Source organism: Oryctolagus cuniculus, chromosome 6, assembly GCF_964237555.1.
Source record: "Oryctolagus cuniculus chromosome 6, mOryCun1.1, whole genome shotgun sequence".
NCBI classification, from domain to species: Eukaryota; Metazoa; Chordata; class Mammalia; order Lagomorpha; family Leporidae; genus Oryctolagus; species Oryctolagus cuniculus.
The window spans coordinates 11,516,986-11,531,528 of record NC_091437.1 but is presented as its reverse complement, the minus strand read 5'-3'; the positions used below and the strand labels follow the sequence as shown (position 1 = coordinate 11,531,528).

The 14,543-nt window shown below is 42.5% G+C and overlaps 1 protein-coding gene and 1 long non-coding RNA gene across 2 annotated transcripts in view; one reads left to right on the top strand and one right to left on the bottom strand.

The window, feature by feature from the left end:
- The window catches only part of LOC103347854 (arginyl-tRNA--protein transferase 1), a 323,705-nt gene that overhangs the window by 129,007 nt on the left and 180,155 nt on the right, over window positions 1-14,543 (top strand). The window contains exons 4-5 of the long non-coding RNA XR_011389658.1: window positions 4,331-7,079; window positions 10,656-10,757. This is a non-coding gene — a long non-coding RNA (arginyl-tRNA--protein transferase 1). The remainder of the gene's footprint in view (window positions 1-4,330; window positions 7,080-10,655; window positions 10,758-14,543) is intronic.
- Window positions 5,463-6,816, bottom strand: FTMT (ferritin mitochondrial). The gene has a single exon (XM_008254945.4). The coding sequence runs from the start codon at window positions 6,773-6,775 to the stop codon at window positions 6,068-6,070; it is 708 nt and encodes a 235-aa protein (XP_008253167.3). The 5' UTR covers window positions 6,776-6,816; the 3' UTR covers window positions 5,463-6,067.

Here is a 14,543-nt window from a genome sequence, read left to right as displayed (position 1 = left end):
TGACAGTAGTCAAGAACTGACCCATAGAAACTGGTAGAATGGAGTTTCCCTTACAGAGAGAACATCTCGGGTGAACAGGTAGTCATATGGTTTTGAAGGCATTAATATGCAATGTCAGGGGAAATATCAGTTTTTTTTTGAAAAAACTTATATTTGATCAAGGATCTAAAACTAATTCCTGGAGCAAGGACAGTGTATTCAATAAATGGTGCTGAGAAAATTGGATTTCCACGTGCAGAATCATGAAGCAAGACCCCTACCTTACACCTTACACAAAAATCCACTCAACATGGATTAAAGACCTAAATCTACGACCTGACACCATCAAGTTACTAGAGAACATTGGAGAAACCCTTCAAGATATTGGCACAGGCAAAGAATTTCTGGAAAAGACCCGGGAGGCACAGGCAGTCAAAGCCAAAATCAACTATTGGGATTGCATCAAATTGAGAAGTTTCTGTACTGCAAAAGAAACAGGAGAGTGAAGAGACAACCGACAGAATGGGAAAAAATATTTGCAAACTATGCAACAGATAAAGGGTTAATAACCAGAATCTACAAAGAGATCAAGAAACTCCACAAAAACAAAACAAACAGCCCACTTAAGAGATGGGCCAAGGACCTCAACAGACATTTTTCAAAAGAGGAAATCCAAATGGCCAACAGGCACATGAAAAAATGTTCAAGGTCACTAGCAATCAGGGAAATGCAAATCAAAACCACAATGAGATTTCACCTCACCCCAGTTAGAATGGCTCACATGCAGAAATCTACCAACAACAGATGCTGGCGAGAATGTGGGGAAAAAGGGACACTAACCCACTGTTGGTGGGAATGCAAACTGGTCAAGCCACTATGGAAGTCAGTCTGGAGATTCCTCAGAAACCTGAATATAACCCTACCGTTCGACCCAGCCATCCCACTTCTTGGAATTTACCCAAAGGAATTTAAATTGGCAAACAAAAAAGAGGACTGCACCCTAATGTTTATTGCAGCTCAATTCACAATAGCTAAGACCTGGAACCAACCTAAATGCCCATCAACGATAGACTGGATAAAGAAATTATGGGATATGTACTCTTTAGAATACTATACCGCAGTAAGAAACAACGAAATCCAGTCATTTGCAACAAAATGGAGGAATCTGGAACACATCATGCTGAGTGAAATAAGCCAGTCCCAAAGGGACAAATACCATATGTTCTCCCTGATCGGTGACGACTGACTGAACACCAAGAGGGAAACCTGTTGGAGTGAGGTGGACACTATGGGAAACGGTGACTTGATCAGCATAGCCCTGACTGTTAATGAACAACTTAATACATTATCCCTCTTAGTAGTTTTTTTTATCTGTTCTACTTAATATGACTGGTTTAGTTCTGTAATTGATGCACAGTTATTCTTAAGTGTTAAAAATTAACTGAAATGTGATCCCTGTTGAACATGGGTGTGGGAATGGGAGAGGGAAGAGATGTATAATTTGGGAGATGCTCAGGCTGACTTGCCCCAAGTGGTGGAGTTGGAAGCATACCAGGGAATTCCAATTCAATCCCATTGAGGTGGCATGTACCAATGCCATCTCACTGTTCCAGGTGATCAATTTCAGTTCACAGTTGGTCATGGTGGAGGGACTGGGAGTCAAGGGGAGCACATAGACAAGTCTGGTACCTGCTAACGCTAACCGATGGAGTAAATAAAGGGGAGAGTGATCCAACATGGGAAGTGAGGTGCTCAGCAGACTCATAGAATGGCAGATGTCCTGGATAGCACTCTGGCCTCAGAATCAGCCCTGAGGGCATTCGGAGCTGGCTGAGGGGCTCATGAGAGTATTTCGGGCATGGAAAGCCAAGACACTCTGGCAAAAGATCTCTGCGAGTGAGATCCCAGTGGAAAGAACAGATCTTCAAGGAAGGAGGTACCTTTCTCTGAAGGGAGGAGAGAACCTCCACTTTGACTATGACCTTGTCTAAACAAGATAAGAGTCGGAGAACTCAGAGGGCTTCCATAGCCTTGGAAACTCATGACTGGAGCATAGGGGGATTACTGATGCCATAGACAGGAGTGTTAATTGGTAAAGTCAACAACAGGAGTCACTGTGCACTTACTCCTCATGTGGGATCTCTGTCCTTAATGTGCTGTACATTGAGATTTAATGCTATAACGAGTACTCAAACAATATATTTCACTTTGTGTTTCTATGGGGGTGCAAACTGTTGAAATCCTTACTTAATGCATACTAAACTGATCCTCTGTAAAAAAAAAAAAAAAGAAATTATCAATTCCCAACTTGACTCTCACTGGGATTAAACATGACAATAGGTCTGCTCTGATTTCATCATCATTAAAAAAATCATCTATTATTTTTCACTTTATGTTTCTGTGTGGGAGCAAACTGTTGAAATCCATACTTGATGTATACTAAGCTGATCTTCTGTATATTAAGATAATCGAAAATGAATCTTGATGTGAATGGAAGGGGAGAGGGAGTGGGAAAGGGGAGGGTTGTGGGTGGGAAGGACGGTATGGGGGGGAAGCCATTGTAATCCATAAGTCGTACTTTGGAAATTTATATTCATTTAATAAAAGTTTAAAAAAAATAAAAAAAAATGTAATCTGGAGTTCAAAAATGTGGTTAAGTAAGCTATAGAAATGTGACTTTTCAGCAAATATATATATCTAAATAAAAGTCCCTGGACTGCATGAAACCTTTAGACTGCAAGTAGAGATAATGAAGGGAAGTTTAGATGTGAAGACTGGGCTCTGGGCAGTCCAATATTTAAAGGTCACTAAGACACACTAAGATTCAAAATGGTGACTAAAATACACTGTGGTATGCGTGTACTGGGAGAAAGACCAGACCAGTACTGCCAGCCAGTTGAGTCACAGGAAAGCTGAGAAATGACCTTTGTCTTGATCAACATGACATTCACTGATGACCTTGAAAGAAAGGGGAACAATATGCTGATGTGGTAGTGAGCGCACGCTAGCCTGGGAGATGGCAAGAAAGAGCTGAGTAAAAAGTGGAGAAGAGAGAAAACAGCACTTTTTTTCAAGATGTCTGGTTGTTAGAGGAAGATCAGTAGAGGCTGGCAGCTTTGAATTTCATGGAAGGAGTGCAAGTGCCTTGATGGTACATTTTTAAAGATGGGGAGAAAATAACACGATGTTTGTATCCTCTTAAGAACCAACCAATGGACAGGAAAAGATTGATACAAGACAGAGGATTACTGTAGGGTTGACTCCTCTGTGTCCTTGACCGTGGGGCTAAGTGGGCATTTGAGGGCAATGTGGAAATTTGGTTTTAGTAGGCAATACTGATGCCTCAACCACTGCAGCTGGACAAAGAGCTTAGTAAGTGAACACCCATGCAAGTATAAAATTAATTCAGTGATGGAAAAGGATGACTTTCTCCTGTGATTACTCCTCAGTAAAGTAAGAGGATTATCAACTGATACTGGGAGGGAGAGATTTGGGGATTTGAGGAGAAAGGAGAATCTGTAAAATAATCATCTAGGAAGTGGCTATTGAATGCTTTTGACAGCAACACAGAATAGGAAATATCACTATTTAGACTGTAAGGACGTGAGAACACACACACACGCGCACGAAAATTTTCAATAGATAATATCCATACCTTACTTAATTTCACTTCAAAGCAATTCTATTTTACTCACAAAAGGTAGACAGTGACTCAGTGAATAATTTCATGACACACTAATGGCTTGCAATGTATAGTTTGAAAAACAGTTATCTAGAAAAATTGAAGAGGAAATTTCCTAAGGAAATGTAATAGGATTCCTTTGTAGCAGAACAGGCTCACAGAGGAGAGACTGTGAGATGGATTTGCATAATCAAAGTGAGAATCATTATGCTCCCCCTCCATCATTCCTCCTGGTGAGATCCCTATTTATTCTCAAATGCCCTCTATTCCAGTAATTCAGATCCCAGACACATCACTTGTCCTCCCATACCTTGTTTCTGTAATTCCTTTCATTCAGTTGCCTGCACAATTTGAATGATGCTGCCTCTGACCTCACCACAGCATCTCTTTGTTTCTATTTTCCTTGGACTCCCCGTATCTCAAGTCTTTATTGTTTTTCTCTCCATATTATATTTTGGCTTGCTTTTCTTAGTATGAAAATAATGGCTGTCTATGATAAGAAATTCATTTTGAAAAGACAAAGTAAATATCAAACACAATCTATTTAAGAGATTGTCCACCTTTACTTGTTGGCATAAATGCTTCCCATGTTCTTAATTCACGTGTAATTTTCTCTGTAAGAATACAGAACTGTAATGAATCCATCCTAAAATACTGCTCATTTTTCAGGTAACACATCATGAATTTCTGCCCATATCACAGCCTGACAACATCGCATTTGACAACAGCTGCAGAAAGTGGTTCCAGGTATGGTACTTTAACCTGGCACAGTCACACTGTGCTTCTCTGGTTCTGCAAGGCAGCATCATAATTTGCCAAGGGTCCAAGGCACTGCGCTCTGCAGTGCCTCATTACTGAGTTTGTTCTAAACCTACTCTTGTGTGGGTCCTCCCAGTCCTGACCAGACCGGTGCTTAGGCAGGTCCATTTCCCGGAGACTCAAGGCTCCTCTGACCAGTGACTGGCTGGCAATCTCCCTGACTGCCGCTCTGCGCAGAGCCACACACAACTCTCCTTCCTTCCTTCCTTCCTTCCCTGCGGACCGGAAGTCCCTGAGGTAGGAAGGTTCTCCCTGCTTCTCCAACAGTCTTCATGTTTCCTGTTTCCTCTGAAGTTTCCACATTTAATCCCAACTTTAGTATCTTTGTCTTAAGGGAACCAAAATAATGCAAACATTTGGGTTGGTCCTGGATTCTTATTCTGCACAACCAGCTAAAGCTTCCACTTGCTCAGTTTTAGCGCGGCAGTCTCATGCCAAGTACCCTTGAAGGCACTGCCTTTGGCCACTGAATTACCTTGCCCCTTTCCCCCGTATTTTCTCCCCTCCACCTTATGCCCCCCAGCCCATCTCTCTGACCACCAACAGTGCTCTAGTCTAATCCAATGGCTGGCCACCACGTATTCTCCACTTACCTCACCTCTACCCCTTTAAAGAAAACATTTTCCCAGAGAATTCCTCCTTCATTCTGTATCCTTTGTTGATTTTCTACCCCAATGTTCTGTCCCATGAATTTTAAAGACCACAGAAAGGTGTCTTATGCATGTTTTCACTCATTCGGTAGATTAAAAAGCTGGCTACAGAGCCCACTGTTACAGTGTACAGATTTTGGAATCATACAAACTTTGTAGTTTTTCACTCTTAAAAAAAAAAAAAAACCAAACAAACAAACACTGAGATTGCCTACGTCTGGGAAACACTGAGCTCAACACATAGTTAAGCTTTCCCCATTTGTTCTTCACATGCAAGACGTCCCAGAGCCCTTAAGATGCTAATACATACTGGGACTTTCCAAGGCCAGCACTGATTATCTGATGTAGTTTATCCCAAATTTAATTGCTTACAAAACCTTTTAAAAAACAAACCATCTCCAGACATTGCTGTTCCTTGGAACACACTGGGAAGAGGTATCCGTTGTCACAGAATTGTGCATGTGTGTAGTTTCACAGTGCTACTTCTATTCTTCAGTTCTGTATCATTATAGCTGTTTGTGTATTCATCTTCGACACTTTCCCATCTTAGATTTTTGAAGGAGAGGTTGAAAATAGGAGTCACTTTTTGAACTGAAAATCATGGAATTTTAGTGTTAGTTCATGGTCTGAGATACTGTTTGGCGACTGGAGAAAGTCTGCATCCACAGCAAACGTCTTTTGTTTTGTTTCTGCAATCCTTTTCATACCATCTTATCCTGGAGTATCATTTGGGCTGAGAAAATGAGTGTCTTGATGCTGGCCAAAATCCCTTGTTAACATGGTGCTAAACGGATTTTCTCTAGGAATCTCTTCACTGGGGGACAGTGTAACAGGCGGAGAATACAGAGTTGGAGGCGAGGTGTAAGGGGGCGAGAAAGCAGGAGACAGCTGGCTCTGGGTCTCGGGAACAGTGGGCCGTGGGGAAGGCAGCGTGGGTTTAGTTGTGCTTGGTTTCGTTTCCAAGGGTGTGTTTATCAAAAAGGTACTCGGCCAGGCCGGCCTCCGGGGCCCCCATCCTGACGAGGTTGTGCACGTGGTCCCCCAGTTCCTTGATGGACTTCACCTGCTCATGCAGGTAGTGGGTTTCCAGGAAGTCGCACAGGTGCGGGTCCCCTCTGTCCGAGGCCAGCGAGTGCAGCTCCAGCAGGGCCTGGTTCACCTCCTTCTCCAGCCGCAGGGCGCACTCCATGGCTTGCAGCCCGCCTCCCCAGTCGTCCCGCTCCGGCTTCCTCACGGCCTGCAGGCAGATCCGGCCCCCGCGCTGGTTCTGCAGCCTCATCAGCTTCTCCGCGTGCTCCGTCTCCTCGCGGGACTGGCGGAGGAAGTACCTCGCGAAGTTGTGCAAGGCCACGTCGTCTCGGGAGAAGTAGTAGGCCATGGACAAGTACACGTAGGAGGCGTAGAGCTCCAGGTTGATCTGGCGGTTGACGGCGGCCTCGGAGTCCGGGTGGAAGTTCTGGCGCACCCGCGAGGAGTGCCCGGCCGAGGCCACTGCGGCCAGCGGGCGGCGGGGGGCCACCGGCCGGGGACCCAGGGGCCGCCGTGGGGCCCAGCGCGGCGGGAGCGCGCAGGCACGGCGGGCGGGGCGCAGGGACAGCAGCGAGGGGCCCGCGTGCTTGGAGATGCGCCAGAGCCAGGACAGCATGGCCGCCCAGGGCCCTAGCGCGGCCAGAACGCGGCCCTAGGCGACGGCAGGTGCGTCACACGCCCCTTCGCTTCCAGAGGCGCGGCGCGGGGTTCCAGGCGCCCGCCAGCGGGGCCGGCTGGTTTCCCATTTCACCAGGGACAGACGTGCGTTCCCTGGAGGAGGCCCTGGTGCTCAGAGAGAGGGAGCCTTCAGTCCACATCCTACCCCGCCCGCCCCGAATCATTCCTGTCCCCATCCCCCCGGCTCCGACTTGTTCCTGTCCAGACGGGGGCCCCCATCAGAGCCGCCGCCATCAGTGCAGGTGAGGGCAGAGGCCTGCCTCTGAGAGGGGCGCCTAGGACCACACCAGAGGTACCGTCTTCAAGAGTGGAAGTGAACTTGATGTAGCTTCCCTGTCTTGTAAACGCAGAGATGTACAAACGGTATTTTTTAAAAAGGACAACTCGAACAGAGTAATGTTCAAAATATCATTTAGTCTTTTTTTTAAAAAAAGATTTATCTATTTATGTGAAAGTTACACAGAGAGAAGGAGAGGCAGAGAGAGACAGAAAATATTTATTTATTTGAAAGAGTTACACACACAGAGAGAGAGAGAGGCCTTCCACCTGCTGGTTCACTCCCCAATTGGCCCCAATGGCTGGAGCTACACAGATCCAAAGCCAGGGGCCAGGAGCTTCTTCCAGGTCTCCCACTCGGGTGCAAGGGCCCAAGGGCTTGGGCCATCTTCTGCTTTCCCAGGCCACAGCAGAGAGCTGGACCAGAAGTGGAGCAGCCAGGCCTCGAAGCGGCCTTGTGGGATGTGGATTCTGCAGGCAGCTGCTTTACCCGCTATGCCACAGCCCCTCATTTAGTCTTAAATGCATACAGGGCATTGAGAAAATGAAGATGATCTCACTAAAGAGAGACGTCCCTGATTCTTCCTCTATACAGAGATTAGACACTTAAAATGTTGATGGGGATTCTCACAGATTAAAGAAATACTAATGAAAAATATGTAGTACAGGCACACAGGTGAAAATGTATACATTTTAATAGCTTCCTGGAGGAATGGTTGGCATCACAACACATCCTCAAGGTGTACCATTTGATGGTTTTTGACATAGGCGTCTGTGAGACCAGTGAAGGAGACAGCGAAGACGTCCATCCCCAATCAGAGCTGGTTCCTGCCTCCTCTGTGTTTTGTTTGCCCTCCCTTCCGCCTCTCTGCCCCATCCCATCCCAGGCAACTACTGACTTGCTTTTCCTCCATCTGTAGATTCGTTAGGTTACACTTTGCAAAATTCCACGTGAATAAAATCAGCAGTGCGTATACCTTTTGTCTGGTTTCTCTCACTTAGAGTTATTTTGTGATTCATCTGTGTTATGGCCTGCAGTGATAATGCCTCTTGTTGTTGAGTAGTATTAGGTCGCATGGGTGTAACCTTTTGTTTATCTGTTGATTGGCATTTGATTTGTTCACAGTAGGTGGCTTTGAAGCTGTTGGGGACACTCCTGTAGAAGTATGTGGTCTCCTGCTGAGTGGCTGGACCATAGAGTAAGGCCATGTTTACCTTTTTAGGAAAGTTCTCAAGTGTTTTTGAGAGTGCTTGTGGCATTTTACGTTCCCATCAGTGATGCATGAGAGTTGAAGTCCATTCATGTCCTTGCTCACTCGTGCTGTGATCAGTCACTCAATTGTAACGTGCACATTTTAGCCTCAGTTGTGCTAATAGGTGCGTACTAGTGTTTCATTGTTTTTAATCTGCATTCCTATAGTGATTTATGGTACTGAGTGTGTTTTACATAGTGCCAACTATGTTTCTTTGGTGAAGTGTATTCAAGTCTTCTACCCATTTATGTGTATGAACATTTGTTATCTTACGGTTGTTTGGTTACTTAGGGTTAATATCTATGTCTTTGATATTAGTAGCATTACTCTCAGGTAGTCTGCATTATGTGTATATTATCTTCTCTGTTTTACTCTTCTGTGTTTTCTTGGATAAGTCAGCTTACCTTTCTAAGATAGTTTCCGCGGCTGTAAATTCAGGATAGTATTTACTGCCTATGGGTGATTGAAACAATTGTATAAGGGAATATATGTGGAGAATGTATCACAGTGTTTGAGGCAGAATAAGCACACAGAATATCCCCTAATAGTTTTTATTGGATACTTTTTATTTAATTATTAAAAATGCACCATTTTACATATTCAGTAAGCAGGTATTGCTATCAAATATTGAAAAACCTATTCAGCTTACACAGAATGTTTTAGATGTATTATATTGTTGCTATCATGTATGGGTAGTGAGGTAGAAATTTCTTCATTATATGAGAATGTCAAACTTGTAGTTTTATAGTAAGCTCCATACTCTCAAATAATTTTCTTAAAGTGCACTATAAATGATAGTAGATGCGTAAGTTCTGTTTGCACTTCAGGTCTGCTAATAGAATGTGATTGATATTCACCATGCAGTTTCTCACTAATTTTCACTTTTTTGAACCCATCTTTGCTTTTGTTTTCCCTAAAATTTCTCTTCCTAAAATATAACTCCCTGAAGAAAGGTTATGAAAATGATTGTTAGAGCCACGTTAAGTGTTGACTGCTACAGCTAGTGTTTTAGGAAAATTGATGCTCTTCACATAAATGCCTATCCCAGAAGTAATAAAATGCATAGATATAAAACCAATGCAGCACATGGAATGTGATGCAAAACAGTGCCATAAAACACAGTTCACATTTAAGAATCCAGTTAATTTTCTCAAAAAAATGGTTCCACCTCCCACAGCAAAGTTTGTCACACAATTTTCTAGACCTTGAAAATGTGAAAATGTGTTTGGTGTTATGCTTATCCTGTGGGCATTCTGATATTTGGTGTTTATAGTAAAATTAATGTCTAACAAAATACAGACCTAGACTGTTGTTCCCGGCTGTGCACAACTCATTTCTTCCTTAGCTTTGGTGACTCTGTCTCTTCGTTGGCACACCCTCAACTTTCATGCTTCTTTGGGCTTCGCTCTGCTTCTTTCCTCTTCTCTCATCTTGAAGTCATCTTTCCAACTTGCGTTCAGTCCACATGAGATTCATATCATTCCTTGAAGTGCTATAAAATATATTACTTTTTCTGTAGTGCCTTATATGGTTTCATTCAGAATTAATCACTACCTTTTATTCCTGGTTTCAAAGTGCTGTGTTTATATCCAGTGGATATCATTTCTGGCATTTTTATATATGCGTAAGTGTATGTGTGCATGTGTGTGTGTGCATGTGTGTATCTGTCCTCTAAGCACAGAGCTTATTATTTTATTCATCTTTAAATTCCCAGACCTAGCACCATGCTTGACATACACTGAGAAATAAACACAAATAAAATGCTTTTCAAATACCCAAATGAATTGGGATAGAAATTCTTATTTCATATGGAATATCAAATTAACCTAATACACTTTTATAAAGTTTATGAGAAGTATTTAGATATTAAATTGAGCAGAAAATCTCTGTACTTTGGTGGTTTCAGTCTCCAAAGGAATAAAAATATTTACTATTTTTTCCTTCATAGATATATCAAGCGAGAATTTATTTTACATGTGAAAATACTTTGCCAATTGGAAATTAAAGAACTATGTGAATGTAGATTGCTCTTCTGAAGCCATTTTTGATTTATGCGACCTGTAGATCTCACTGTACTATTTTTCTTTAAAGCGTTTCATTTTAAAATCAGATGCTCTTTAGAATTTACATATGTTACAAAATTAATGCTGAAGTGTTAAATTAATAGATGCGTGCAGCGTAAATAAATAAGGAGAAGAAAAGATGGAAAGTAACTCTGCTTCTTTACATTAGCATTTGTAATGAAGACATTTTTCTCCTTTTCTCATTTCTTGTCATTCTCCTCCATAGGAAAGCCAGTCACAAAGCACCACGCCATTTTGATTACTGATCCTGCTCCCTTCTAGAATAAGTTGCTGTCAGAAGCCCGGGATGGCAGGAAGCTGGGATGGGGTAGGTCCATTGATCACTGTGGATTATGCGCTTGCTGTTAGCAGAGTATTTGAGGGTTTTAAATAAGGAATAGAAGGTTTTATCTTGATAAAGGAAAACTGTATAATGTATGTTTTGTTGTGCTGAGTATTATCATTGGGAGATCTCTCAGGATTCTAAAGGGAGTAATTGGAATCAACTATGGAGTTTTTTTTTAAAACCTTATTCTGGAATCTATTTGAAACTGGGAAACTTTTTAGGTCACTTGATAAATGAATCAGAATCAAACTCCTGAGCACAGTACTTGCTAACTCCACAACTGGAAGTCCAGTGAGCTCTATTTTTATCATTTTATTCATCCAGAGTTGGAGGTTCACGGTGCATTAATGCCATCTTTACCTTGGAAGAGCTACTGAGACAACACTGGACTCCTAAAACCAGACCACTGCTCCAGCCACTGGCTACCTCCTACAGGGCACTCTTTTGCTCATCAGATGTATTAACTCAGTTGCATCATTCTAGAATGGTGTGCTGTGTAATGTTCAGATGAGCTAGGTGTCTGGATTTAGTGTGACAGGGCAGGCAGGTCAGCACACGTCTGGAGCAGGATTGTGAACATACACTGTCACCTGTCCTGGGTGGACGTGAACTGCCTCAGGTGCTCTATTCTGAAGGATATTGCACTTAATAAGTGGTCCCAGATCAAAAGCCACATACAATGAACTTGAGGTTCAGTTGGTTTGCTTTAGTGAAGAAGCCAAGCCCCAAACAACAGCTCTACCTAGGATACTGTTTCCATAAGTCCAGTATGCTTTTCATGATTGTTTTTGTTGTTGCTGTTCAGAGACTAGATTGGTGAATTGGCTCAGTTGAGACTTTGGGGGATGACATTAATCTTTTTGGGGATGACATTAACCTGCCACCCTAACTGGGACATGGTACCCACTGGTTCCAGGAACACTGGTGATGGGAAGTTTCAGGGATTTCTTCTTGCCCTTCATGTGACAGTTCTTACTTTACCTGTCAAGGAATCAATGTGACTGTTCTGGAAATTGTGAGGGTTCTGGGACCTGTCTATCCCAATTATGCATTCAGGAACCGAGATGATGACAGGTGGGTAGATCCTAGGATATCCTGGCCCCACAATGAGATACGCTGGGGTGGGATTTTATTAGTTACATGACTTCCATATGCACTTAATGTAACAGTGGGGCCATGATGGTGTTTTGGGTCTATGAATATGGGTGACAATTACACTCTGTATCCAGCAGTCTTTAATAGTCTGGATAATTTTATTTCCTTTTTTTAACTTTTATTTAATGAATATAGATTTCCAAAGTACACCTTATGGGTTACAATGGCTTCCCCCACCCCCACCCCCGATGACTTCCCTCCCACCCGCAACCCTCCCCTTTCCCGCTCTCTCTCCCCTTCCATTCATATCAAGATTCATTTTCAATTTTCTATATATACAGAAGATCAGTTTAGTATACATTAAGTAAAGATTTCAACAGTTTGCACCCACATAGAAACACAAAGTGAAATATACTGTTTGAGTACTCGTTATAGCATTAAATCTCAATGTACAGCACATTAAGGACAAAGATCCTACATGAGGAGTAAGTGCACAGTGACTCCTGTTGTTGACTTTACAAATTGACACTCCTGTTTGTGGCATCAGTAATCTCCCTATGCTCCAGTCATGAGTTTCCAAGGCTATGGAAGCCCCTTGAGTTCTCCGACTCTTATCTTGTTTAGACACGGTCATAGTCAAAGTGGAGGTTCTCTCCTCCCTTCAGAGAAAGGTACCTCCTTCTTTGAAGACCGGTTCTTTCCACTGGGATCTCACTCACAGAGATCTTTCATTTAGGTTTCTTTTTTTTTTTTTTTTTGCCAGAGTGTTTTGGCTTTCCATGCCTGAAATACTCTCATGGGCTTTTCAGCCGGATCCGAATGCCTTTAGGGCTGATTCTGAGGCCAGAGTGCTGTTTAGGACATCTGCCATTCTATGAGTCTACTGTGTATCTCGCTTCCCGTGTTGGATCGCTCTCCCCTTTATTTATTCTATCAGTTAGTATTAGCAGGTACTAGACTTGTTTATGTGCTCCCTTTGACTCTTAGTCCTTTCATTATGATCGATTGTGAACTGAAATTAATCACTTGGACTAGTGAGATGGCATTGGTACATGCCACCTTGATGGGATTGAATTGGAATCCCCTGGTATGTTTCTAACTCTACCATTTGGGGCAAGTCAGCTTGAACATGTCCCAAATTGTACATCTCTTCCCTCTCTTATTCCCACTCTTATGTTTAACAGGGATCACATTTCAGTTAAATTTCAACACTTAAGAATAACTGTGTATTAATTATAGAATTAAACCAGTCATATTAAGTAGAACAGACAAAAAAAGAATACTAAGAGGGATAATGTACTAAGTTGTTCATTAACAGTCAGGGCTATGCTGATCAAGTCACCGTTTCTCATAGTGTCCATTTCACTTCAACAGGTTTCCTTTTTGGTGTCCAGTCAGTTGTCACTGATCAGGGAGAACATATGATATTTGTCCCTCTGGGACTGGCTTATTTCACTCAGTATGATGTGTTCCAGATTCCTCCATTTTGTTGCAAATGACTGGATTTCATTGTTTTTTTACTGCGGTATAGTATTCTAAAGAGTACATATCCCATAATTTCTTTATCCAGTCTACTGTGAATGGGCATTTAGGTTGGTTCCAGGTCTTGGCTATTGTGAATTGTGCTGCAATAAACATTAGGGTGCAGACTGCTTTTTGTTTGCCAATTTAAATTCCTTTGGGTAAATTCCAAGGAGTGGGATGGCTGGGTTGAACGGTAGGGTTATCTTCAGGTTTCTGAGGAATCTCCAGACTGACTTCCATAGTGGCTTGACCAGTTTGCATTCCCACCAACAGTGGGTTAGTGTCCCTTTTTCCCCACATCCTCGCCAGCATCTGTTGTTGGTAGATTTCTGTATGTGAGCCATTCTAACCGGGGTGAGGTGAAACCTCATTGTGGTTTTGATTTGCATTTCCCTGATTGCTAGTGATCTTGAACATTTTTTCATGTGCCTGTTGGCCATTTGGATTTCCTCTTTTGAAAAATGTCTATTGAGGTCCTTGGCCCATCTCTTAAGTGGGTTGTTGGTTTTGTTTTTGTGGAGTTTCTTGATCTCTTTGTAGATTCTGGTTATCAACCCTTTATCTGTTGCATAGTTTGCAAATATTTTTTCCCATTCTGTCGGTTGTCTCTTCACTCTCCTGACTGTTTCTTTTGCAGTACAGAAACTTCTCAATTTGATGCAATCCCAATAGTTGATTTTGGCTTTGACTGCCTGTGCCTCCCGGGTCTTTTCCAGAAACTCTTTGCCTGTGCCAGTATCTTAAAGGGTTTCTCCAATGTTCTCTAGTAACTTGATGGTGTCAGGTCGTAGATTTAGGTCTTTAATCCATGTTGAGTGGATTTTTGTGTAAGGTGTAAGTTAGGGGTCTTGCTTCATGATTCTGCACATGGAAATCCAGTTTTCCCAGCACCATTTATTGAATAGACTGTCCTTGCTCCAGGAATTGGTTTTAGATCCTTGATCAAATATAAGTTGGCTGTAGATGTTTGGGTTGATTTCTGGTGTTTCAGTTCTGTTCCATTGGTCTATCCATCTGTTTCTGTACCAGTACCATTGCTGTTTTGATTACAACTGCCCTGTAGTATGTCCTGAAATCTGGTATTGTGATGCCTCCGGCTTTGTTTTTGTTGTACAAGATTGCTTTAGCTATTTGAGGTCTCTTGTGCCT